Source organism: Corapipo altera, unplaced genomic scaffold, assembly GCF_003945725.1.
Source record: "Corapipo altera isolate COAL_440 unplaced genomic scaffold, ASM394572v1 75, whole genome shotgun sequence".
In the NCBI taxonomy this organism is placed as follows: domain Eukaryota; kingdom Metazoa; phylum Chordata; class Aves; order Passeriformes; family Pipridae; genus Corapipo; species Corapipo altera.
In genome coordinates this window covers 14427149-14455101 of record NW_020884887.1, presented here as the reverse complement: position 1 = coordinate 14455101, position 27953 = coordinate 14427149, and the positions used below count along the sequence as shown (strand labels likewise).

Genomic DNA, 27953 nt, shown 5'->3' with positions numbered 1-27953 from the left:
ATCAAAGTGCAGTCAGAACTGTCATTACCTTATGGAACAGTCCAACAAACTGCATGCAATGGCCTGAGCTATTAAATTACATGTATGTCATCACATTTGTACATCCTTTAAAGAAATCAGTCCATGGAAAATGAAGCTTACGGGTCTTTCTTGCTGAATCTTCGATGAAAAGTGAAGATATGTCCTCGTCCACTCCCACCTCGTTTTTGGCAATGCAGGTGTAGGCACCAGTGTCCTCGTACCGAACGCTGCTGATGTGGAGTTCACTTCCATTTGCTGGAAGAAAGACACTCATAAACAGAGTTTCTCACCACTGCTAATTGCTGTTCCTGTCCTTAATTGCCTTTCATTGCCACAGCCACTCAGTGATGGCTCAACAGGGTGGCTTCACCTTGTTTCCCCATATGGAATCACAGGTTTCTGGGGATTCTCGTGATGTTTTGCTTCTTTCCTTTAGCACATACACACTCCACACCAGAAAAGAACAAAGAACAATCCCGAGAACCAGTAATAAATTACATTTCATTTATTTCTTCTTCCTGTTAAAAAACTGCTTTGGCTTTAGTGAAGAAAAAATAACTTCAAATTTGCAAACTGTTTTTTGTCGGATCACCAAAAACTTTGCTTTGGGAGGGGTCTCTCTACAGTTCTTCCTACCATTTTGCTTTCTAGAGTAGGACCAGTGCCTAAAACCTTTGAAAGATGTTGAGTTACCATGTCCAACATGCAGGGATATCAGTGCTGCCCACACTGGTTGAGGGCTGCAACCCACCACAGCCAGACTGGGGCAGGTATTAGGGGGGGTGTTCATATTTTCACACATAAAATTGAAAATAAGTATTTTTGCCTTTTGCTCGGTCTGGTGCACCCTCATTTGAACAGGGACCAACAGGAGCTGAGCCCAATTCCTTCAGAGAGCCCAGCGTGTGCCTGATTCTCTGCTGCCCCTCATCCAGTGTGGGCTTAGAGCTGAACAAATAATTTAATGGATTTCTCTTCAAATAATTTAATGCATTTCTCTTGTGATGTGCTGTGCCCAAGAAGCCAGGCAGTGGAGGAGCAGGCAGGCTGCCTTTGAACAGAACGCCTTCCCCACTTACATCAATCGATACCGTGTTTCCCGAGGAATTCACAGGAGAAAGAGATAAAAGAAAGAACAGGGGGTTTGTAACACGATTTTCAACAACTGCGGCTTAGCAAAGTACAAGAACTTCTGGTTTAAAGTGCAAAATAATCCTCCTTAATCCCCATCTACAATACTTTAATTAATGAAAATTCTGTTCTTACCGAGGAGCGAGAGCTGTTTGGACAGTTTGGGCGTGATATCGATGCCGTTCTTGAGCCAGGTAATTCGGGGATTAGGGATGCCCTCGGCGTGACATCTGAGGCTGGCGGACACGCCCGGCTCCTGCGCCTGCGTCTCGGGGTACACCCGGATCACCGGAGGCACTGCGGGAAACAAGGAATTGGGCACTCGAAACCCCCCCACCGGTGCCACCCCCCACAGCTGCAGAGAGCCCTGAGCCCGGAGCTGGGCAGAGGAACAGCGCTCTGGCCTCCAGGGCAAGCTCCAGGAATGCTTTCCTACAGCTCAGCCTGGGGGGCAGGACACAGAAAATAATTTCCCCAAGCCCTGGCACAGGTTGCCCAGAGAAGCTGTGGCTGCCCCATGCCTGGAAGTGTCCAAGGACAGGTTGGACGGGGCTTGGAATAACCTGGGCTGGTGGAAGGGGATCTCATCCCACCCCCTGCCCCCATGGTGGGATGAGATGGGCTTTAAGGTCTCTTCCAACCCAAACCATTCCGTGATCCTCTGATTCAGTAACAGAAAACAGTAACACACCAATGCCAGGGAGCAACTCTGAGATCCAATCTTGTATTTAGACCACTCTTGCTTGTTCTTGCTTTCATTAAGTGACTGATCAAACTTAATAGCTGGATTAAAACCTAAGGTGGTTTTAAGGTGGTTTTTTTAAAAACTCACTATTTACAAGTTACAGGATAAACTCCAAATCTTCAATGAGCCTAGTAAGGAAGGAATTGGAGTTTTTGCCTATTAAAGAAGTAGCCTAATATTCAGTATTTTAACTGAATATCCATCAGGAAGTAGCCTGTATATTTACTACCTCTTATTCTGAAGAAATAAAGTGTTTATCAATTACTTCTTTTCACTGAGAGGTTTTCAAAAAGTGACTTACCTCATTTCAGGAAGGCCCCTCTGAACCACTTAATATACTCAATTGGCAGAACTACTAATTATATTACAATTTCAGAGATGCTCATTGATTTTCAATCATGTTGCCTTCACTGTTCAAACCAACAAGGCTTAATACCACCCATTAACTCTTTCTTACCAATTTACTCACAAACTACAAAAACAATTTGCAATATTGTAATATCAGTGAAAGACACCAGTGAGACTTTCACCTCAAGGGACAAATAAAAGGAAATGTGAAGATGTGCCATAACAGGGCTGATGGTGCTTGTGTTTCATAATGAAGGGGTCAACTTTTCCACCAAATTAGGAGATTTTGGGGCCCATGATGTAGCTGAGGAAAATGAACAACTGCTGCTGGCACTGGTGGAGGACAGAGGAAAATTTGTGGGTTGTGTTTTGTTGGGTTTTTTTTTAAGAAAGCCTGAATGAGTTAATAACAAACTCCTTCTGGAAATCACTGGCTTAAGGTATCAAACTCAGTGCTCTATTTTTATATAGTAACTCATTAGGCTCCAGGATTATCAAAACTAAATTGTCTTAACAGTTGCTTTAGAATAAAATGAAATCCTGGTTTGCAGCTTGTTATGTGTCTATACATCCATATGGGGACAGTTTAAATAAATACATTCTCCAGCACACACTTTCCATCTTCCCATTTCTACTTTTTATGGGTCTTACCAGAGAGAGATGTATTTAACTTCTGTCTTCTCCACCAACTGCCAAGCATTAACCAGAGCTGTCGTCAGCTTGGAAGGAAATCAGCCCCGACAGAAAGCCCTCAAGTCTACTTGGGTTTTATGGCTTTAAAAGCGAGAGATTGTTGAAGGGTAATGTGAGAGGAAATGCCTACAGCCAACTGCAGAGGGAAAAAAATAAAAGGGGACTTCTAGCAAAGGAATGGCTTTGAACTCCACCTCTGCACTGGACCTGTGGGTTTAGTTTCCTGTCTTCTATTTCCACTACTTGAAAAGAAAAGAAAATATGTTGTAAGGTGAGGGAAACACCATCCAAGAGCTTTTTAATCGGGGGGTTACCAAAAAGACCAGGTTTGTTTTATTAAACTGAGTGTTCAATTTCTAACTAAAAGCATTTACTACCATTTTATCTCCTCCTCCCCACATTATTTTCAGGTTTGCAGCCCCTCCTGACTTCAGGAGAAGGGACCTGCTGCTGGAGATGCTGGTGGCTGTTGGAGCCATCCTGTGTTTATTTAAGGCACAGTTCCCAAGCAATTCCGGGGAATAAGACCGGGAGGCATTTCATCAGTACCTTAGAAAATGAACTTAAATTTCTCTGAGTCAGTGTGTCCAGGCACGACATGATAAAGACAGTAATTTTTGTCCACTTTGACAGAATTTTATGAAGGTCCTGCACTCAATGCTCGTCTCACCTATTATTTGCTTGCTACTAGTAACATTTTGTGAATGAAATGATTTACTAACTCAGGTGCACTGAAAGCCCCTGTGATTTATTCAGACTCACAGCTGGAAAGTGCTGTGTCTCCTACAAATACAGAGGAAAAAAATTTACAACATCCAAGGAGGTCAGATGCCCAAATCTGAGTGAAATCTGAGTGATCTGGCTGAGATGCCACATGGCCAAAGGCATCAGAGCAATGTCACTCCAAGCCTGGTGTCTTCTTCTCACCTGTCATTTCTCAGAGACAGAGCCCATCCCAGTCATCACCAATTTAATGCTCTCAAAACCACTGGGGGCTGATATTTTCTCGTCCTTTTTTGCTTTAGGCTTTCCTGTTCATCTGGGCACTCGTGCCAGCTCTCCCCAGGATGGTCACAACCACTGTGATCTCCAGAATTAGGGCACTGCTTCAGAATCAGCCTCACACCTTGAGAGTCTGCACGTGACTAATCCACCTATTTTACCTGCAGGGCTGAAAACACAATAGATTTATACTGCAAAAGGTAGCTCAGAGGTCCTACACACTGAATCAATTTGCTCAACCTGAATTTATAGCAAGGTATCTTTCCAAGAGTGATTAGTAAGGGAACTGGGTTTTTTTCACCTACAGAAAAAGATGTGTTGCACCTCCATTCCTGCTCTCTTATCATTTTCCTGCTCCTTCTACTTTTAAACTTTTTATTTTTTCTCCCTTGTCTTACATATTTCACTGCACAGGTAAATTATTGCATGCAAATGCCTTGTGATAACAGCAAACTGCAGAATGCATTTTTATTGTCCTTGCTACAAATTAATACATTCCAAGTAAGCACATTTTTACTTTGAACTTGCAAAGGTTTCAGCTCCAGACTTTAGGATATATGGATTACTCTTTGCTTTTTCCCTGGGTGAATATATATCATCGCTAACCATTACCGTGTCTGCAGCCAAGGGCAATATAAAAATGCCATTATCTTAAGCAAAGTAGGAAAAAAGAGGCATTGAAACAAGCAGGAGATTGGGTAGATTGCCTACTGCTGCATAGAGCAGCACCTCAGTTGTGAGCAGCCCAATCCATTCCAGCAAAGCAGCTCAGGTGATAAAGCACATGATGAGCACAGATGGGGGCACCGAGGCCCACAGACATCCATTGCTGCTGCAGGAGCTCTGTACTCCAGGGGCTGGTAATAATTAACAGATTAGTCATTTAATTGAGATGTTTCACTCTCTCCATTTATGATTGGAAAGGAGTTTGCAGCATTGTATGTTTGCTCTTGAAAAGCCACATTAACAAAACATCCGTGCTCGGAACCTCTCCCTGCCACTGCAAAATCTGTCCTGTTGGACCCTTATAATTGGGTTGAGGATCAAATGGCTTTTTAAAACTGTTTTCATGGAATACAATATTCTGATTTATGCTGATGTTTTCCCGAGCGCAAGGACCAAGGAAAATGACGCCCTACACTCAGCAGTCTCTTGATTTGCAAACTATCAATTTTCATAGTTGATTACAATTTTATGAGATTCTTTATCCTCAGCAACTCTTTTTTTCCTCTTGAAAGTGATAAATTGCTTTTCCTCCTTACAGTTAGTTTATGCTGTACACATTTCCCAAGCAATATCCATACGTAGGAGAGAACATAATTTTCCTACTGTTCTTGGCTTCTCCTGATCAAAGATACCAGCACACAAAATGAATTTTTCATTCTTAAACTGTTTAAACACTGCCTTTCAGCACTTTCTTTTCTTCCAAAAATGTTAAGGGCCAGATGTATAAATACACTGACTTAAATTTGACCACTAACTGTGAATCCTAAGATTGCTGAGCTCAACACAAACCTCCCACCCCAACCAGGCTGCATTTCACGGGTGCTTCTTGCCCAGATGTGAGCCACTGGTTTGGGGCACTCATCTGGTGCTCTTCACATTTTCTGCCTAACAGGATTCTCATCTCTGCTTTGTCAAAATGAGCATCTGGACCTCCCCACATTATTTGGGATATCCTGAACCAGCTGATACAAAGGGAAGTGCTGCAAAGCAATGAGCAGTTGAGCAGCAGTAGAGCTCCAAATCCCAGAAACTTCTGATGTTGTCAAAATTGGGCTGCAAAATTTCTATTTAAGCTTGTATTTCCTAACTTTCTATATCCCTTAAGCAATGCAAAAGCCAGTGTTATGTTCTAAAAAGAGGCAAAGCAGAAAGCAAGATAAAGAGAATATAGTATGTTCAATAAAAGCACATGAAGCGAGCACATAAAACTAGGATCAGACTCTTTTGTAAGCTGGACTGGTGGGTCTCAGTGGGAACAGTAAGACAGGGCCCAGGTGGTACAAAAAGGATCCAAGGACACTGGAAGAGTTACTGCAGCTTTGAAAACATGGAATTAACTGAAATACAGTCTAAAAGTTTGAAACTGTCTGTCCAGAATGAGCTTGGGAAGGGTTGGGGATAAACCCTTTTACTGCCAGTTGGCTCTTCCTTCTCTAATTCTCTCCCAACAGACAAACTTGGGAGCTGTCAGAAAAAAATTCTGATAACTTTTTTTCTGATAATTTTTTTTTGTGGAATAAAAACCCCACATGTTTTTGATGTTAAAAGTAGATCAGTGCCTCCCCAGAGGAGACAGGAGAGCAGATACACGGGAGTTCTGGCTGACTTAGTTCTGTCACATTCTCTTACCGTTTTAGTCCAGTACAGGGAAGCAACAAAAACCCTCCTGTGTAGAAGATGGAGTTTTTAGTTTGATACAGACAGACAGAGACAAGCCCCAGTGCTGAGCAGAGCCCATCAACCACACTTAGAGTCTCAGCATCTTCCCTCTATTCACTTTGGCTCAGTTTCTTCCCTCTACTGCTGTCAAGAAAAATTCCTCCATTTGTCCTTTAAGTTCTTAAAAACTGAGGTTTCCCTGCAGAGGGCTCTGCCTTGGGAACCCCCTGATGCATCTGAAATCCAGCAAGGCTGTCCTGCCATCAGGGCTGTCACCCCAACATCAGTGCTGGACACAGGCAGAAAAGGAGAGAATTTAGTGATGTGGGCAGCCAGCCAGCCACACCAACAACTGCAAAAACCTGGCTTTGAAAAGCCTAAGGGCACACACAGAAATATCAGATGCTGTAAGACAAAGATTCCTAGACCCTGCACTGTTTTCTAGTAAGCCTGGGTTGATACCAGAATGCCTGGCATTTTATTCAGTATTTAGTGACTATACAGCAACATCAAAAAGCCAACAAGAAAAGTGGGGGTTTTTTTGTATAATGGCATTTTTCTATCAGCAAGAAAACCCCTGTGCAGCTGTGGTGCGAAACTTCCACTTAAAAGAAAATGTGATCTTTCAACAACAAGTTAAATCTAAGTGGCAGGCACGTATGGAACAGATCACCCCTCCCCACACTCCATCCAGCATTCCTCTCATTCTGGTTTTAGTTTCAAAGCCTTTGGGCCTTCTATTCTCAGTGATGATAAAGTCTACATTGTTGTCTGCCAACTAAACTCCATTCAGGCCTCATAATACATCACATAATAGACACGGGATTAAGTTGTTAGCTGGCTTTTCTTTCAACTGCCATTCATCAAACAAATAGCACTTTGAGGAAGGAAACCTATTTTCCCAGCTGCAGCTTGCACAATTTAGTTATCCACATTGCCAAGATTTACAGTTTACTCTCTCAAAAGATGACAAATTATTATGGAGAGACATTAAGTCAGTTTTCATTCAAATCAAGAGGGTGCCTCGTGCTCCCCTCCAGGTACTCGCTGTGCTGGGGGAGCACTTCCATCCAGCACACCTGGTTTTTAACTTAAACCTAAAACTCATGTCCACCATGGCTCTTCTTAAAATCCATCAATACCCCTTTTTACTGTTCCTCCTCTCATTATTAACCTGTGTATAACTACCTGCTCTTACCAGTTGAAAGTTCTCCTTTGTGCATGCCTGCAATGCATCTAGAGAAAGAACTTGATATTGATTTTCTTTATGTTTCCTCCAATAAAGTTATTGAATTTTCCTTAAATATAAACACTTCCATACCAGAGTATGTCAAAATCTGCCCATAGTCAGCAATGGGTGACCCTGTCTCCTGTTCTGGAAATACTGCTGGGCATATTAGCACATGGAAATAAGGGTTTAAAGTTGGAAAACGTTGTTGCTGCTGGGGAGGTGGATACTCCATGGGCTGTTCCCTTGATGAAATGCTGGTTTAATCTCATGTAATTTTAAACTAAATCCGACTGACTGAGTTTGAGGTCAGGAGGAAGATAGCAAGTGCCTCAATATAAATTCCACCAGGCACAAATGTGGTCCAGGGGACGGAGGTGAACGAGAATGCTGGAATATGGCCCGTGTGATTCTCTCACCCGTAAAATGGTTTGCCCTCATTTTGCAACCCACTGGGCCAGTGTAAATAGCCCTCAGTGAACCAAGCTGAGTACAGCAGGGCAGGAATCTGATACATAGCTGGGAGTTGGATGGCTAGTTTTGGAAACATTGCTGTATTTATTTAAATACTCTGGGTTATTTCGTGCAGCAGAAATGATTTTCTGCAAGAAGAAATTATTGAGGCAACACTTGTGTTGACAAAAGTAGTAATTAGTTTAAGAGATGCTTTGAAATAGTGCTCTGAAGTCTATGGAGGTGTCAGTGACAGCTTTTTTGACAGTGAGGATCCCTGCTGAAGGTCAGGTAATTACACACAGCCCCCTTGGCACTTTTCTTTCTGACTGTGAGTGAGCCCCGAGACGCGCTCACTCTCGGGCAGAGAGAGTTTGGGCTTCACACACCTCTGTGTGAACGAGGCTAACACACAACTTTTCTCAGGGAACATTTTCATGGAATGTCATATATGCCATTTACTAACCATTCACCTGAAGGATGTGGGTCTGATACAGCTCCTCGTAGCCGTAGGCGTGACAGGTGTAATTGCCCATGTGCACGGTCGTTACCTTGGTGATGTAGAGGGAGTCGTCCTCTCCAAAATCCTGCATGGAACAGAAGACAGGAAAGGTGCCTTGTTATTTAGTAACAACATTTTAAACACTCTGTGAATGGAGACTACCTGTTCAGTGGGTTTGATGACATCACAGCCTGGGGACGCAGCTTGAATTCTGAACAGGAGGTTTTAAAGTTCAGGAATCAACAGGCAGGGAGGAAATGAGAGGTGATTTAAGAGTAAGGAAAGCAACTCATCTGAGAATACAAACTTTTGTGCTGGTTGCTAACAAGGTGCTCTTTGCACATAAAAAAGATGGCAAGCTCCTGCTGTTTAATTTATGGGGGAATTTAATATGTCCCTGTTAACCTCAGATGCATAAAACGCTAATGTTTGGGTGGGTTCAGGGTTCCTTTATCTGTGCTGGTTCTTAGAAAAGGCACTGCAGCCTTGAGACTTGAGCAGAAAGAACTGAAGCTGTTTGTCACTTATCTCAGACAATATCCTAGGCAGGAGACAAGCAAGTAGACAAAAAGCCTTTTCTCAGACAAACCTGTTTAGATCTGTAAATGTTTAACAAGTATCTTTCTTCATCCCCTTCATCTTCCTAGATCTGCTCTTGCATTACTTCAATTTTTGACTATAGATGGGGAGGATATGAGTTAGTAGAGATGTTTTGGCACTTGAATATGTTGTACAAGTGCTCTGCTTAGGAATTTATTTCAACTCATTATTTATTTATTTACTTCAATATTTATTTACCAAATTACAGCTAACAGAACCACAGCACTGATGGGTATGTTAAGCAGCTTCTCTTGTTACTCCACTAACGTTCACACTTCTGCAGCTCCACAGTGTTTGCATTTCTATGAAAACCCTCGAGGATACATTTAAAAACAGTTCATGAGCTTAAAGAACGATTTTCCTGTAATCATCCCCACGTGGGAAGCATGCTAAACTGACCTCTTTGCATAATTTCACTGCAGTATTATGGGAAAATCCAACTTCCAATCAGGGGGCACAAACCCAGTACAAGGGGGTGAGTGTTGGAGAGTGGCTTTGCTCCTGGAAACCCAAGGGCTTGTTTCCAAAGCTCCAGTGTGCAGCTGGAAGGCAGCCCAGGGGGCAAGGGAAGCCCCTCCACGAGGTCCTGCCTGTGCCACCCTGGTGACACGGTCATGCAGCAGCGGGTGAGGAGGGGACAGCTCAGCACTGTGTCTGCCAGCAGGGCTTGACTGAGCAGAGCAGGGTGCACAGACCACACAGCAAGGTCACTTTGCTCTTTGTTGGGAGTCAACAAGTTGGTCCTAATTTCTTTGTGCTGGAGAGAGGGAATCCACGTGCCCTCCTCTGCTGCACCCATGGCAGTGCCAACACAAGAGTCATAGAACCATAGAATATGGTGAGCTGGAAGGGACCCATCAAGATCATCGAGTCCAATTCCTGGCCCTGCCCAGGACACCCAAGAGTCACACCATGTGCCTGAGAGCATTGTCCAAACTCTCTCTGAGCTCTATCAGGCTTGGTGCTGTGCCCACTGCCCTGGGGAGCCTGGTCAGTGCCCAACCACCCTCTGGGGGGAAGAACCTTTTCCTGAGATCCAACCTGACCCTGCCCTGACACAGCTCCAGCCATTCCCTTGAGTCCTGTCCCTGCTCTTCAGAGTGAAGAGATCTGTACCTGTCCCTCCACTTCCCCTTGTGAGGATGGAGAAGGAACCACCCCCCTGCACTGCTGCTGCTGCCAACGCCCGCCAGGTGCTCAGAAATAACAAGCAGGAGTTGTTTGATCACCGGATGGGCTGATTTCTAAACCAACACCATTTGGGGCTCCTTCCACCTCACATTTCCTGCCTCTTCAGGATGCACCTGCTGTGCCATTTGAAGCTTTCCTTTCCAGCCACCACCTTTTGAACATTTTTTGAAGGAAGCTGCGGTTCTGCAGCAGATGTGAGATGCCAGCTGGCACCTTCAAGAGAAGTACAAAGGAGCCCATCTCTTGCAGTATGGATTGATCTGGCACTACTTCTGCCAGCTCTTGAACCTTCTCCAAAACTTTCTGTCTGGCACTAGAGAAGCGTCTTTGTGCCTCTCCTCTCGGTGGCAGGTCAGCACTGGCAGGGGGGAGGGAATTTTGAGAACTTGCCTAGTTTTTAGACATGGTTTAAGGCAGATTTAGATTGAACACTGAGAAATATGGAGCTTACCAGCAGGACAATAACCCTTCCCAAAGCACAGACCTTCACCTGAGAAGGCACAGACATAACCATAACCTGGTTCTGTGGCAGTGCTGCCCCGATGGGCAAACATATCAACAATTACAAAGAATCAGAGTAAATCCATGGATGATCTGAAATCCATTATCTATCATCAAAAGCATCTCAGATATTATTGTCACCTTGGTGTCAGGCAGACTCAGCATCTACACTGTGGGATTAGCTGGTTAAGCTACCCAAGACATTATTACAAGTATCTACTCAAAAATCCCCATTTCAAGCATTTGCCTGTTTTCTGGTCAGTTAGATCTTCCCTGACGGAAAGCAAAGATGCATGAGTAACTGCAAATAGAAAACATATCAACCCTGTTCAAATGATATTTGCATGAGATAGAGAAAATGCCTTGTACTGGAGGGGACTTAGTAACAGCTTTTTAAAGTTAAAAGAAACTCAAATTGAGTTTAGATCAATAAAAGCAGGATGGCTACTTTTATGGAATGATTTATAAGGAGTTGTGGAAAAACAGGACAATAAAATCTTCTCTATTTAAGTAGGTTTCTTCCTTTAAGACATCTCAGAAACATATTTTGAGTGCTTGGTTTGTGCTCTGTAATTGTCTTTTTATGGACAATCTGTTTTTTCCAATGAATACAAATGTATTAATATAAGTAAAGACCCTTGCAAAAACAAACAGATGCAAGACTATAGTATTATTCTCTCCCTCTCCAAACGTGTTTTTCTTGAAAAGAGGGGCTTATGTTGGTAAAAACATGGTTTATGACTTTTAAAAAATATTTTCTGATTTCTAGTGCTTAAAGAAAGTTATCAAGGAAGATTTAGGTTAACACTATCATTTATGTTGGGATGAAGGAAATTATCAGCCCTGTATTAGAATCTGCACACACAGTAAATTCATATAAGGCTACAGCATTATTAAAAATGAAAAGTGTTAGATGTTGGAAGGAAAAGGTGATTAAGAGATTAAAGGTTTGATACTGAACCTCTTGTTGCTACAAAAAGTAGTCTGAATTCTCTAAGAAATTAATGGTTCTTTCTGAGTATTTACGGCAGCTCATGGTTTCTCCCTGTGTTTCCCTGTGGATATAATTAGTACATTAGGATTTCACAGCTTCATTTTGTATCTCTGGCTGTATTCTTATGCACAAGCACTTTCTGTGTGTATTTCAGAAGGGTATCTTTGGAAGTGCTGTAAGAACCAAGCCCCAGAGCACTAAGAAATGATGAGTCTTTGATTACTTAACAGTCCCTGACTTTACATCTCACACTGGTCCCAGTCAGGAGTGCTGGGGCACAGTGGGAAGCTGTTTGCTGGGATGGGGTGGGCAGAGGGAACAGGAAGAATTCAGGGTGGGAAAAGGCAGAGGGTACATTTTAAAGCTTTGGGTTTATTTCAGATGGCTTTTCCTTGTAAAGCCAGTTTTCCAAGTCACCACGAGCCTAAACACAGAGTGAACCACAAACATCTATAAAACTGATGGAAGGTGATTCTATCACCCAGAACTATCCCACCTTTAAAGCTCAGTATTTCAGGGCTGTCCAGGAGGCTCAGCAAGTGCTGCACCACCCAGGGAGCTGGGACTGCCCTACCCCAACCCCAGGAATGCCCCACAGTGAGCTGGAAAGGCATTTAAATGCATTGTCCCATGGAAAAGAACAGACAACCAGGAGAAAGGCAAGAAAAGTAACTTCTGAGACAAGGTTTTCCTCATTTACCACTGAAGGTGAATTTTCACAGAGTCATGGAATCATGGAATGGTTTGGGTTGGAAGGGACCTTAAAGCTCATCCAGTCCCACCCCCTGCCATGGGCAGGGACACTTCCCATTATCCCAGGTTACTCCAAGCCCTGTCCAACCTGGCCTTGTACACTTCCAGGGATGGAGTGTCCCACAATTTTCTTGTGAAGAAAACAGAAGTGATGAAACCAGAGGCAGAACCCATCTAACCCCCCAGAGTGATGAACTCTGCACCACAGCAGCCAGAGAGGCACAGGGTGTTCATCACCTCTATTTTATGAATTTCATTATAAAATAATTCTACACATTCTGATAAAAACCCTCAGAAAGCTATGGTTATAATTTCTCATAATTGATAAGGTCTACTAGTGGCAGCTGATAAATTGGCTTCTCCAGCAGTTTGTCTCATGTTTTCTCTCCCTTTTTCAAATAAAATGTTCTCTGCCCTTCACAAGCTTCTTTCATGTCTTGCAGTTACCCCTCAACTAAAGGACTGATTAAATGACCTTAGAATATATTTTAACTTTTCAAGATTAAATAAATGCATCACCCTGCCTTTTACATTGATAACAGCTTGGTAATCTATAAAATATTAAAAAAAACCAGCTGCTATTCACACAGTCAAATTCAGAAAACAACAAAGCAGACACCAGAAAATGGATGTGTACCTTTTTTTTTGTATTGTATTTCCTTTCCATCACTACTGATTACCCAAGGCATCGCTCTCTCCACACACAGGACGTTCCAGATTTATTTATCCCCTTCCCATTCCAAGGCATTCCCTGGGCACGGGCTCTGCCAGGGCTCGGCGACACCGCACTCAGAGATGTGGAAAACGTGGACATTGCCTGGAAATCTTGCTCACATTCTGTCCCAGGTGAATCCAACCTGTGACTGTAACACCACAAATCCCCTGCTCTGACACCCCAGAGGGAGCTGGGGGAGAGGAGCCCTGTTAACCCTGGATACGGATCCAGCCCCAATGCCAGGGGGTGCTGGGCACCCGCCACCCACCTTCTGCCTGCTGCAGATGCTTCTTCATGAAGCTTCCCAACAGACCTTGGGGCTGTTCCAACATTTAAACCCTTTACATTTTTGGCCAACTCTCTTGTTTTCCAGGAAGTTTGAAGAGGAGTTAGTATAAAGTAGATTCAGGGTTATTATTTTTTAGGTTAACTTCCAACTCGCTCAAGAAAAAAACTCCAATAAGGAACAGAAAAGTCAATCCCAGAGACATAAAAGCAGAGACTCCCCCACCTGCCCAGCTCTGGGGGAGGCACACTGGCACATGTCACCCTGCAGGATGGCACTACTGCCATGGGCAGGGACACCTTCCACTAGACCAGGTTGCTCCAAGACCGTCCAAACTGGCCTTGGACACCTCCAAATTCAAGAAAAACATCCCCCTGATTTCACAGTCACTAAGATGTATTAACTAGTTCCCATGAAAAAAGCTTGCCTGATCCTCACAGTCCCAGAAATCTCTGTCTCTGACAATGTTTACAGGGTTTTAAAATGAAATGTACCCAAGCATTTAATAAGACTATTATTATTCAAAATCTACAACAATGGCTATCACTTTGGAAATGATTTCTCCTCGCTAATCAAATGTCTCTGATCTTTTTTTACAATAGATTCATGAGTGATTCATATAAAAATAATAAAAACTAAATTAGTCATGGGCTCTTAAATCACTTTCTTTGGTGTTTTTAATAATTCATTTCCAGAGACAAGTTGAGAACTTATGCTTCATTAATATTATTTGTTCTTGGTTTTACACATGCTATCACTTTAGTCATTTACATGGAGAAAAAAATCAGCCTCAAGCAAATGCCAGAAAACTATTGCAAACACAGCCTGATGGGACATTAATTTATCTTTTCTTGTTTTTCTGCTCAAAGAATTTAACACAAGACTTTGCTAGTGAGCCAAAAAAAAAGTTTTTGCTTGAACATATGGAAATGAACTTTTTAGATAGTTGTGTAATTATAATATAGATAAAAAATGGGTGAGTTTTATATCCTGAGAAACTCAGAGACAACATTACAAGGAAAATCAATGGTAGGTACATGCCTCTAAAAATGCAAGTGGATACTATTTCTGTAATCTTCATTGTGGCAAAATGTGAGGCTCTGTATTCTGAAAGTACTGCCAGAAGTAATTTTCCACTTAACCTCCACTTTAGAGCCTGCAAAGACCTTAAGGAAGTACAAGGAATTTTGTAAACTTTGATTTGAAAGTAAATAAACTTGGCTCTAAACGTGCAACTTTGTGTCATTTGCTCCCATCACTGCAGCATCTGGGTTTGATAATTTTAACAGCCCAAATTCCCTTAGCAGGGAATTAATGGGGTTTATTTTTTTTATTATTTAACAGTGAATCTACATTAAAAACATGAGGGTATCACCTTCATACAGACTGTTTTAATGGGAAAACTAATGCCAGGGAGTTGCACTTTAAAGGTTGGCTGTTTGCTTTGGGTTTCAAACATTGTACATGGCAAATAACTTGTTAGAAAAGCTGAGTTTTGAACTAATGATCTAAGGCCAGTTTGAGTTAAAATGTACAGATAAAAATGAAATCAGTAATGAAAGACACTAAGGAGTTTCTGCTCCAGCTGCTTGCATTACACTTGGGAATTCACCACGTTCTTATCTACCTGCACACCACAATATTTGTTTTCTTATGGTAATCCTCTCTTCTCTGTTGTTTGTGTCTGCTTCTGAAGGAATAACTTATGTTTATAAATTTTATCAATTTATGTATTTTTCTCTGGAGATAATGTCAAATCATGTGATACAATGCCCTGTAAATATTATGTGAGTACCTTTGACTCCATGAGGAGTTTATTATATTTTCAAACTGAGGAATGCTTGCATAAGCATATATTTGGGAAAATGTATTGCCTGTTCCTAGGAGGCAAAAGTATATTATTTTGAAAGATGACACATCTGAACCACTTCACTATTTGTAATCAGAAATCAATTTATAGCTATGACAATCTTATCAGTTTCAGCTACATTATAGTTATTTTCTGCATAAGAAAAGTTGATGTGACTTTTTAAAGCAGAACTGCAAAGGGACTTCTAATGGATAAATAATATGCATGGGTAATTTATGGAGAAATAATATTTTTATGCTAAAAGCAATCTTAAATGTTTGCAAGAGAGATCGTTTAATTACATGTACCATTAGGATGGCTCTTCTTCAATAGCTGTGTGACAACTCATTAACAGAGCTCCTCACAGACAGGACAAGACAAATTATTACGAGTTGCTTATGAAAGCTTCTGATTAAGAGAGCAATGAAAAATTATTAATATTTTGCTGCCAATCAAGATATCACATAAAAATGATTTAACTAATGCACTTAAACAACCAGGCTTTATAGTAATCTTCAGTCTTTCAGTCCTGTGCAAATTTAGGATTATCTAGGTTTTTGTTGGCTGTCTTTGTCACTTGCAGTATTAATGTGGAACACGGTCATCCTTCTCAGACCACATTTGTCATGAATCCAGAGAGAACAAAGCCAGGAAGGACCCTCAGCAGTGCCTCTCCTGTGCTGCTCTCACACCTGGCTGGAAGGATTCTGGTTTTTCTAGACTTGAGCTTCTATTTTTATCTGATTTCTTGAATTAGCATTTAGAAGAGAAAGAGTTTAATTGAAATATAATACCAGGATTTTTCCAAGTGTGTGACTATCCTTTAGGTCTGTATGTGATTACCATTGTGCCAAGAGCAGAGAGGATTTTCTTGAAGTTAAAAAGGTACAATTAATCTCCTGTTGCACTTCCAATTAGCCAAATTGCCAACCTTATTGTGAAAAGCAGAAATGCAATCGAGTTTCTGCTTGAGGCGCCCTAAAAGAAAACTGAAGTAATTTAATTAACTGCCTTCAAGTACATTAGAAGCACGCTGCCTTTACTTCCCTGCTGTCAATGCCTTTAAATAGATTATTGTTTAATGGCAGTTTCTGCACCCACAAAAGGCTGAAGCTTTGAAGTGTCTGCTGCCACCCCCCAGCCTGCTGGACACACGTGGCTGCACCTGTTTGCACATTGCTGCATTTTCACACGTCACCTTCTCAAAGCCAGGGCAGGTGACACCCCCATGGGACAAGCAGCAACCCCAAACACGAGGTGTTCACACTGCAGATGATGGCTCAGGTTTCACAACCACAGGACTTTAAAAGCTTGGACTAAAGCTGGACAAGCTCGAGCAGTGGCCCCTGGGAATCTCATGAGGTTTAGTGAGACCAAGTGCTGGTGCTGCCCCTGGGTTGGGGCAACCCCTGGTGTGAATCCAGGCTGAGGATGAAGAGATGGAGAGATGGAGAGCAGCCCTGGGGGTGCTGGTGGATCAGAGGCTGGATTCACAAGTCAGCAAGGAAACTACACAGCTGTGTGTTTAAAAGATCAGAGTTTAACAGGCCTCTACTAACAGCTCGCCAAAGACTTTCTTTCTAAATGCTCAGTTCTATGGGCCACACACCAACCAGGTACAGGCAAATGAATTTTTTTCCCTTGCAAACAAGAAAGAATCAGTTAAAAAAGCTGCAGTTCAGTTTGTGGACAAATCTTGGGGGCAAGAAAAAAAGGAAAAAGCAGCAAGGTTTAAGAAACTTTGGATCGCAACACAGACTAAAAATTGAGTCTGAAGACAGCTTTTTCAGAAGATGATGTTACGGACTTTTACTGAAAAAAACCTACAGCTGCGTAGTTTCCTGACTTGTGGATCACGAGCCAGCAAAGTGCACTTGCAGCCCAGAAAGCCAAGTGTCCCCTGGGCTGCATCACCAGAAATGTGGGCAGCAGGGGAGGGGGGATTCTGCCCCTCTGGACCACTCTGGTGGGACCACCCTGCAGAGCTGCTCCAGCCCTGGGAACAGCACAGGGAGGACATGGAGCTGCTGGAGAGAGTCCAGAGGAGGCACCAAGATGAGCAGAGGGATGGAGCAGCTCTGCTGGTAGGAAAGGCTGGGAGGGTTGGGATTGTTCAGCCTGGAGAAGAGACGCTTTGGGGTGACCTCATTGTGGCCTTGCAGGTCCTGAAGGGAGCCCATAAGAAAGATGGAGAGAGACTATTTACAAGTGCCAGGACAAGGGGGAACAACTTCAAACTGGAAGAGAGGAGGTTTAGATGGGATATTAGGATGAAGTTCTTCCCTGGGAGGGTGGGGAGGCCCTGGTACAGGTTGCCCAGAGAAGCTGTGGCTGCTCCATCCTTGGAAGTGTCCAAGGCCAGGTTGGACAGGGCTTGGAGCAACCTGGGATAGTGGAAGGTGTCCCTGCCCATGGCAGGGGGTGGGACTGGATGATCCTTAAGGTCCCTTCCATCCCAAACCATTGTGTGATTCTATGATAAACAAAAAGAGTGGATTTACGAGCTGAAGGACCCTCCCTTCAGCCCTGCTACCAATCAGTGCTTCAGACCTGCAGGTGCCCATCCTTGGCAGCCAGAGAGGGGACACGTCTGAGCTCGGGCATCCCACAGAATGCCCATGGTGGCAGAGGGAAAAGGAAAAATGGCAATCCCCAAATTGTGCCACCTCAAGCAACAAGACCAGAATACAGATGGCAGAGAGAGATACAGAACATAAAAAATTTTATACAGCTTAATTAAAGATGAAAAAAAGGTGTGGAGGTGTTCATTAGACTAAAAAATGTTGATGAGCAGTGGTAGCAGGTGTTATATGACAAGGTGATAGAGGTCATAAACTGACATGTGAAACATTAAAATTGAAGCATAAATCCTGTTTTTTCTCCCTGTGAGAATCTCAGTGCTCTTTTGATAGAGTTTCTCAGTGATATACTAGTTCAAACAGATCAAAAAGGGATTTTTTTTTTTGCTGTATTACACTCCATGGGGGTGTTGAATCATTCAGGAACCAGTGAGCTTATGTGCAAAGACATAACTCTGCCTCTTAACATAGAATAATCAATGGGAAAGAGAATTACTTATAAGCAACCCAGAAATCCACTTGGGCTGGCACTAAATGATGGGAGGAACTGGCATTTCAGTCTGAAAATGTACTCAGCATTCTGTTTAAAATAGTAGGAGTTGCAAATGAACCCTCACAGCCAAGTACTATCTGTCCTTCAAGCATGTGCTTCTACTCCAATTCTTGGACTGTCATTTTATGTCCAGTTCACATATGAATTTTAATCCTTTAAGATTAATCTTACCATAACCAAAATTTCATAAATGTGAGATAAGTACCGAGAATTTTCATTATTTTTGGCCAATAAATCCTAAGACCACTCTTAAGCCTCCATTGCATTTCAATGTCCTGCTCAAAGCAGTGACAAGAAATACATTTTAAAGGATAATACTTGCTTTGATGAAAAGAAAAAGATGTTTTGATGGTTTTAATTACTGAGTTTGTGTACACAGTAATCACCTATACATGGTGCACATGATTCTCCTGCTAAGGTAGAGCCAACAAATAAAGTACTGAGATGCTGTGTGCATTTCTGTCCCATGTGCTGTAATTTTCCTGTTTTAATGCAGAAGAATAAACCAAAGATTTTTCCCATTTCAGCAATCCTGGATACACAACAATTTAAGGAGCTACAGTATTGACTGTAACAGCTCTGAACTGAGTGGTTATCAAATTAACAAGAGCTGAACAAAAATATAAATCAACTCTTGCTGTAGTGTAATTAAAATAAAACCTGATTTACCATGTACTTCAGTGCAAAGAGAAATGAAATACAGACCATATTTTCTGTACACTACTTTCCACTCTCTCCGTAATTAAATGTTATTAAATAAATGACTAAGTTTATGCCATCATTCAGGTATTGTCTTTACTATCAACTATGACTCACAGATCAGATCAGCACCGCGAATTAAAAGAGATTCATCTTCCTTCCTGTGAGGGCATTGCCACACCCTGCTGAATAATCCCATTTTTAAACTGCTCCTCAGAAACAGCAGCCAAGGAATGAGAGAGGAGTATTGGCTGAAAGGCAAGTGAAACAGGAGGGAGAGAGATAGAAAAGTATTATTTGATTCAGAGAGAGGAGAGATTCATTGCCAACCCCAAATGTATTGTTCCACGCTCTCGATGAACCTGTTTCTTTGTACTGGGAAAGACATCCCTGAGGATCTAATGGTCTGTAGGGCTGCTTCCCCCTGACTCTCCAGGTGTGTGGACCACAGGTTGCACCAATGGAATGAGCAACCAGGGATGAAGTGCCCGTGCTGGGTTCCTGCAGCACCGAGCTTTAATTTCACGTAACATGTTCCAAGTCCTCCTGCTCTCCACCGCTTCGCTTTTACCCCTCGGACATACTCACATACACTAAACAGCTCCCAGTTTTCCACAACAAGATAAAACTCGTGCCCTTCTAACTATCACCTGCTGAGTGAATGAGGTCACATTGGAGGCCCTGCCCAGACAATGGCAGCGGGAACACGTACGTTGATGTCCTCCAGGTCGAGGAAGTTGAGGACGACTCCGTTGCGCTTCCAGACGATGGGCGGCCGCAGGGCCCCGCGGATGCCGCAGGTCAGGACGGTGCTGAGCCCCACGGTGATGGTGGTGACAGTGACCCTCTGCTCCTCTGGCAGGCTCAGCCGAACCACCTCTGTGAAAGGCACAGTGACAGGAACAACATCAAACACCACACAGGGAAGCTGTGCCTCTCCTCCCCATTTGGAGTTGGCTTCCCACCAAGTCCCCCAGACCACAGCAAAAACCTCCCCCTCCCCTTTGGGTAAAGGAAAAAAACCCAGAGAAACTGAAAGACCCAAAACCAAACGAGCTATAGCAACATATATCATCATCATCATATCATGGCCAGCTTCATGAACAAAGATTTGGGGAGGGCTCTACCCACGTTTGTTACAAGCGCGTTGGTAGCTAAAAAGGCCAACACAAGACAGGCACGTCCGGTTGCAAAAGGCACAGCAGAAAGACTCCTTAGGTGGTATATTCTGCAGGGAACGATTCTTTCTGCGTTGTCTTTTCTCCTCCAGAGTGATCCTGCGTGCATTCTCAAAAGCATCAGCAGCGTTATAGATGGTGTGTCTCCAGACCTCCCGATTGGAGGCCAGAGTAGACACAGCAAAATATATATATTTACATATATCACAGTTATATACAGTCACAATACTATGTACATATAAAAAGAGAACCCCAAACAACCCCCCCAAAGGGGAAGGGAAAGGGAAAAGGGACAAAACCACAAAAGAAACCCGAAGCAGGTGTGCGCAATCAATACAGAACTAGCAAAAGAAAATCTTCCTACTCTCCTTGAGGTAGCAGAATTGGGCCCAGCACAGCCGGCACCCTCCGCCTCCCGGGATCGGCAGAAACAACAGGCCCCGAAGGCCTCAATTCCTAGATAAGTGAGACCAACCACAAAGACCTGCAGCTCTTGAGTCCCCCAGAAGAGAAGGGAGGAAGAGGTTTCTCTCTCCTTCTTATTTATACCCTGGTTTATGCAAAAATCGTATGGAATACCGGGAACGTGGCCACTTCCTTGGTTACAAACTGGTCACCAAGGAAGGCCCAGACTAAAAGTATCACATCCCCCCATCTGCCTTCTTTCTTTCTCATTCCGGGAATAACTCCGAAGGATTTTGGCAAGGAGGTGGAATATCTATGCTATAAAAAAACCAAAACCATAAAGAATAAAGCCAAGCAGGAGACAAATGGAATCTGCCACAATCAAACTCGCTGCGTCCCTTTGCTGAGGCATCTTAGTGGCAGCTGTGGCACGACGGCACTGAGGTGGCCCACGGGCCAGCCTGGCTGACACAGAGCAGTCAGCAAAAGGAGCACAGGGAGGACAAGCTCTCTGGCTTGAGATCATCTGGCTTTGTTTCCCTAGAGCTCTCCTGCCAAGGTCCTTGGAAAAAGCACAAAACCAAGTCATGTTCATTCCTTGAAGAAGAATTAAGGTCAGACTGCTGTCGCCAAAACATAGATAAACCCAGTTTTAAACTGTCCAAATACTGGAAGCCACCAAACAGGAAATCTTCTTTACCAAAGACAGCCACATATGGCATCTGAGATACAGATGTCCTAAAACTCAAAGCTTTCTTGTATTTTATTTAAATTTAAAAAAAACCATATTTTGACTTACGTGTGCCACACAAAAGAACCTCCTGAGGCAGACCTTACTGAAATCCTCATCACCACCTCTTTGAAACCACATCTCCATCATTACACCCCAGACAAGATCTTCATGTCACTTCCTGGGAAGATCTCAATGCCATGTGCACTTTCCTCCAGCCCTCTGAGGAAGTGCTGACTTTCAGTGGATCTGAATACCCATTTTATCATGTCAGTTCACAGATTAAGATGTGATTTTTGCCTTAAACTTTAACGGCTTTGGTGGGAAAATCTTGTATTCATTGATGGAGCTTGCACGATGGAAATGCATGGAATAAAAATGAAAAAAAAATAAATGTATCTACGTTGGCAAGCACCACTTTCCACCTCTTCACGTGTCGTCGAGTTGAAAAATTGCTTTAACATCTCTTGAGTAGCAAATCTCTTAAATCTGTTCACTAAAATCCTCAGGCTATGTCAGCAGCCTTGGGCAGCCTGGACAGACTCAGTGCTCTGCTCTAGCAACTGATTGTGAAGAATTAGTGCCAAACCTGCTTGTGCAGACGTGCTGCACCCCTCCTCTCCTGCTTCTTCCACCTAAGTGAGAAGTTAATGTGCCACAAAATGTATTCACCACTGTGGATCTGAGGCTGACTTTGGGCTGCAGGGATCCATAGAGATACATCCCATATCTGCCAGCAGCAGAATTCCCAGTGCTGTTTTAGGAAGAGTACAAGCTGTTTTAAATAACAGGTAGCTATAGTTACGATAGATGGGTGGTCAAAAAGGAATTTTTGACCAACTTGGTGCTAGTATTCGTTGGCTTCCAGAGGCACTACATGAGAAGAGAGACTAACAGAATCCAACCATCAAGTTTCTGTGCTTCACACCTTAAAAATCAGAAGGGGAGATGAATTAAGATTGGAAAGGAGAACATTACCCACACAAGGTCACTGAGCTGGTTGGCAGCTGAGCCAGGAAGAGAGAAAATCCCATTAAATCACACTGCCCTCAGATACCTGCTGGAAGAGATCAGGGATGTGGCAACTCAGGGGCACAGGCATAGAACCACTGAATGGTTTGGGTTGGAAGGGACCTTAGAGCCCATCTCATTCCAACCCCCCTGCCATGGGCAGGGACACCTTCCATTAGACCAGGTTGCTCCAAGCCCAGCCTAACCTGGCCTTGGACATTTCCAGGGATGGTATGTCCATCCCACCACCCCCATCCAGCTTCCTGAAGCATGTAAACAGCACACAGGGGCTAAAAATGTAGTTATTTTCTGCATAATAAAAACTCCTTTTAATGAATAAAATATTTGGAGCACACTTGACAGGATAAAGAACTGATAATTACAATAATTTGTAGCGTGGAGTAGGGCTAATGAGGACATCTTTTCTTGAGGAGAAATGAAATAGAGGGCCATTCATTTACAAGAGAATTGTTTTTTCATCTTACTGCTGTTTTCCTTAATTCCCTCTGCTGTTTTTCATCCTGCCCTGAGCTCCCTGGCTCATGCTGGGCTCCCATAAGCTCCCTCTTCAGCAACGTTTTTTGAGTGCTTTGTTGCAGCAGAATTTAAGGCTCCCTGCCCATCTTCCAAATGACTGCTAAAAAGGCTTTGGCTTTTCCTTTTTAGAAGCACAGTAATGAAAAATACATTAACTTTTAATTAAGAAGACACCTTGCACAGCTGCCATTCCTGGATGAACCATATGAGGCCAGGAGATGACTTTTTTATGTTAAAGCATGTAATTAGCACAGACCACTTTAACAACACAAACACACTCCTTTTTAGAGTGTTTCTATGGAGCATATTTGAGAGCATCTTATTACCAATACATTTGAGGGACTCTTATTAACATCTAAAAGCCTTTCTACTACTACAGAATTATTTTGTGTGGTTTCAGTTATTGCTTTGTTGTTATCCATAGAAAAGATTTCCTTATGCAATCAGGTGTATTGGGGAGGAAACAGGATTCCCTAAGGTAGGATGAGAGGCTGAGCTTTTTAAAAATTTCTTTAAAAACTCAAGAGTCTCGTACCTAATTTATAGAGCTTAGACACACTGATGTTATTTGATTTATGTGTACAAATTATTCAAGTCACCATAATGATTTTGTGTAGAGCTTCTAGATTAAGTATTGAGCACTTTTCATTTTATTTTTAAAAATCTTTAGGAGATAAAAGGATTTTTACCATGTGTTTAAAACTGAACATAACAAATGGTGCTCACTTGCAGAACACAAGCTGGCATGGAATTTGGTCCTAAAATCAAGCAGTTTTATGTTCATTTGGAAATTCTGCAGGATGATGCATGGAAACCAGCTTTCTACATCCTATAGGTCCAATAAGTATCAGTCCTCGCTGTCCACAGTCATCAAGTCATGTCAAACCTGGTACTCCTCTCTGGGATTTCAGCTGAAGTAACTCTTCAGCTTATTCAAGCTGGAAATAAAAAAAAGTTCTTGCCTCCTGTTATCAGAGAGAGATGCCATCAGCAGAGAATGGGATACTGTCATTTTGCACTCAACTTTTACTGGTTCCAGACAGGGCTTTGTAATGATCACCTTTAAGAAAGAACTGAATTAAGCCTGACTCTGTATCAGAGGACCTGAAGTAACCTTCAATCAGGTAGATGAAAGACACTAAATGTGGTACAAAATCAAGGTGAGTGAAAGGTGGCCAGCACACCACAACCTGTCCTTTGGTGATGGCAGAGCTCAGTGTCTGAGCACCGTGTGGCTCAGGAACCAGGGCAGTGCCATCTCCAAACCCCTCTGCCCCATTCTGGGGGGTGAGGGATCCATCCATCCCTGTGTGCCAGGGCTTCTCCCACCTTTCCTGCCTGGTCTGACACTGAGCCCGAAGCACTGAGCACCTCTGGTGACCCAGCAGTCGCCATCCTGATGTTCTCACATTACATTACATTAAACTCCTTGCAATGCCAGTCCCACGGCAAGGATGTGAAGCCTTACTAATTCCTCTTCTTGTAAGAAAAATGTCAAGATCCTGTTGAACATTTTCCTCTGTCCCTCCTCCTCTCCAGTGTTACCTAAGGTGCTAAGCTGGAGTTACACTGCACCCTCACCAGCTCTGCATACTAATGCAGCAGGTATTGCTTGTAGTGCTGGTTTATCATGGAAATCTTTCTCTCTGCTGTCATTTGCAGCCTGCCAAAGGCAATCATAATTTCCCCATGAAGACATGTATAACTGAGGTCATTACAGGGAGCAACCTGGAACGAACATCTATGGAGAAAACCTCCTTGATGTAGTGCCTCGTGGAGATAATCTACACAGTGATGCCTGCCTTTGCTCATCCTGCACTACCTACAGACACAGATCTCACACTAAAAAGAGCATAATACCATTAATTAGATCTCTTCCATTAAATCTAAAGAAAATATCCTTTTTAATGCATTGCTGCCACCTTTAATCTTTGTTATAGTTGTTCATGGATATCCTGCTTTGCTAAAACAGAATATCATGGAATCACTGAATGGTTTGGGTTGGAAGGGACCTTAAAGATCATCTCATTCCAATCCCCTGCCATGGGCAGGGACACCTTCCACCATCCCAGGTTGCTCCAAGCCCCGTCCAATCTGGCCTTGGACACTTCCAGGGATGGGGCAGCCACAGCTTCTCTGGGCAACCTGTGCCAGGGCCTCCCCACCCTCCCAGGGAGGAATTCCTTCCTAATATCTAATCTACTCTGGTTCTATTGCTGAGATCGGGCCTATGAGACAAGACAATGCCTTTTTAATCCTGTAACTCGTTCTCAGAGGGGAGAGAACAAACCAAAACATCCCTTGTTTGAAGTAACAGGAGAATGACTTTCAAAGAAAGTCTCCAGTACTGACTCTTGCCCCCAAATTAATGCTCCTGAGCAGAGAGACCTGCTGTTTGTGAACTGAAGCATGGGTAACACAGCCCTAAATACATCGTGTTTCTCCAGCAATGGTTCAAGTCAGGGTTGATTTAATGGGATGGAAACTTTAGTGTCTACTTAATTCCCCAAGTCCTGCAGCTGTGTTTATGCACTGCATTGCATTAGTAAAATCTGTTTATTGCCTCGGGGCCATGAAGGTCAGTGGTGACTTTGGCATTTGTTTCAACAGATAAAAGAGTTCTCTAGCTGAACACACTCTAAGGTGAGGAGCTCACTGAATCAAGCAAGTAAAAACAATTAATGGATCATAGTTAAAAACAAGATATACCCTTTTTAATTTATTTTTCCCCCCCAATAAATTCGATGAGATGTATTTGGCTTTGCATGGAGTTTGGAGAAATTTTAGTCCCTCTTAAAGCTGAGCCAACTGTAGCTAATTGATTTTAAAATGCCCGTGTTATACGTGAGGTGTGTGCCTAAACATGCAACCGAAGATGAAGTTTGGCCAGACAAAGAGGGACTCTGGTGCTACTGCTGGGGAGACATTGGGATGAGATGTCATCTGGACAGTCACAGCTGGGAGAGGTTAAAAGCAATGAAAAGCAGTTCACAGGGGGTCAGAATCTGTAAAACACTGTATAATATGCTTATAAATTACTAATATTACCATTTGATTTAGTTTCTACCCTACTCTATAGGCCAAATAAATGAATCAGTAACAACCTCAGTACACAAATCACCCTAGTTTGCCTTTGCAAACCTGTCCCACTGGCTGTTTTTAGGACTATCTCCAGAAGAAACACTGTCATGCCATCCTATTTTGCTGGTTATTAAGGTTCATCAAGCTGCTCTCACCTAGACACATCTGCTGTCCTCTCACCTGCCCTGAGACAGGGGAAAGGACCATCCAGCACTCAGACACAAAAGCAAACTCCATTTTCTGAATGCCAGTTTAGAATGACAGCAAAGCCAGTCATGCTACTAAAATTGTTTATGTTATTAATTAACAACATTAGAGTTGTTAATGAACATGATTAAAGTTGTTTGCAATTAATGAACCCAGAGAATTCCTACAGCTCCCACATCAGTTCAGAGCAGGTGACTGGGATGAGGTTTCTGGCTTTATAACCTGTGAAAAACACCACCAAGAGCTGGCTCTGCTTCTGGCCACCCTTGGTGTGACATCTCAGGAGCCTGGTGCCCCTCAAAAAGGGGCAACTCTAAGGATTGTGAACAACAATTAATGTGAACAACAAAGTGATTTCTGAAGCTAAGTAGAAATGTTGATACCTCAGCTTTATTTTGTAACTGCAATAATTCAGGTTCTTAATGTAATTTATAAATCCTCAGGACCTCGTGTGTGCTACTTCAGAAAGCATTTTATTGTAAATTCTCTACTAAATTAGCAATGCTGTTTTCTAAGTCATAAAAAGGCATAATTATATTTCTAGCAGAATTTAGTACCTGAGACCCTCTTCTGTCATTACTCTTGATGGCCACAGGTTGTCACTCCCCAAGGTAGGTCCCAACCTTCACTTGAAGCTAAAACCTGTGTTGTTGTGGAATTCAAAATAAATGTGTGCAAGTCACCCATGAGACTCGGCTCTGGTGTGGGGCTGTAAGACAAGACCCTGTCTCTCATCCCTGTCAAGCTGAACAACTCTTTTAGTCCATGTGACCACGACTTAAGGTAAGAAAAAAGCAGATTCTGAAATAATGAAATCTTATGACACCTTTCACTTTTCTTCAGCAACTCTGTCCATAAAATGCTATCAATGACACACCATAGAATGGTTTGAGTTGGAATAGATGTTCCAAGATCATCTTGTCCAACCCCCTGCCAGGGGCAGGGACACCTTTCACTAGCCCAGGCTGATATTTAGATAATGAGAATGTGCAGAACAAAAAGCACAACCTCAAGGGGGTGGAATCTCACATCAGACTTTGGTCCAGCTTCTCACTAAGAGGGATTAGGACTTCACATGCAGACCACAATGCCCTTGGTCCTATGAAATACCTCCATGTTCCCCTCTGGAAGAGTGAAGAAGTTCCCCAGGAGTAGAGGAGCAGCATTTCCAGCAGCTGGATTTGGAGCAGCCAAGGATTTATTCAGATCTCCTGGACTTCAGAGATCTGGAGGTTGGTACCACCTTGGGACAGTGTCTCCATCCTCTCCTGGGTCACTGTGCCTGCCTTGGGGATCTGCTCCCACACTGACCACAGAGGAACTTCAGGTGAGTAATTCCAACAGAGCCACCTGCACTGGAAATGTCACATCTGGAGAGGCAAACTGTTCAAACAGCTGCTTAGTTATCTAAATTATACACAAAGTCCTTCCAACAATCATACACATTTAAGTCCAGCTCTCCCACATGAATTTCTATCAAGCACGTTCACGTAGTTAATAAATTTGCTAAAAATCGTTTCTATTGACTTTTAACCAAACACAGCTTCTTTAAGTACTTTATCCTAAAGATCAATTT

At 42.9% G+C, this 27953-nt stretch overlaps 1 protein-coding gene across 5 annotated transcripts in view; it reads right to left on the bottom strand.

Annotated features, from left to right (window-relative positions):
* Window positions 1-27953, bottom strand: part of FSTL4 (follistatin like 4) — a 197135-nt gene that overhangs the window by 18987 nt on the left and 150195 nt on the right. For all 5 annotated transcript variants that reach the window (XM_027643573.1, XM_027643575.1, XM_027643574.1 and 2 more), the window contains 4 exons: window positions 19941-20107; window positions 8473-8593; window positions 1288-1449; window positions 142-276 (listed from right to left, as the gene is read on the bottom strand). In XM_027643573.1, the coding sequence (XP_027499374.1) occupies window positions 142-276; window positions 1288-1449; window positions 8473-8593; window positions 19941-20107 (585 nt within the window). The remainder of the gene's footprint in view (window positions 1-141; window positions 277-1287; window positions 1450-8472; window positions 8594-19940; window positions 20108-27953) is intronic.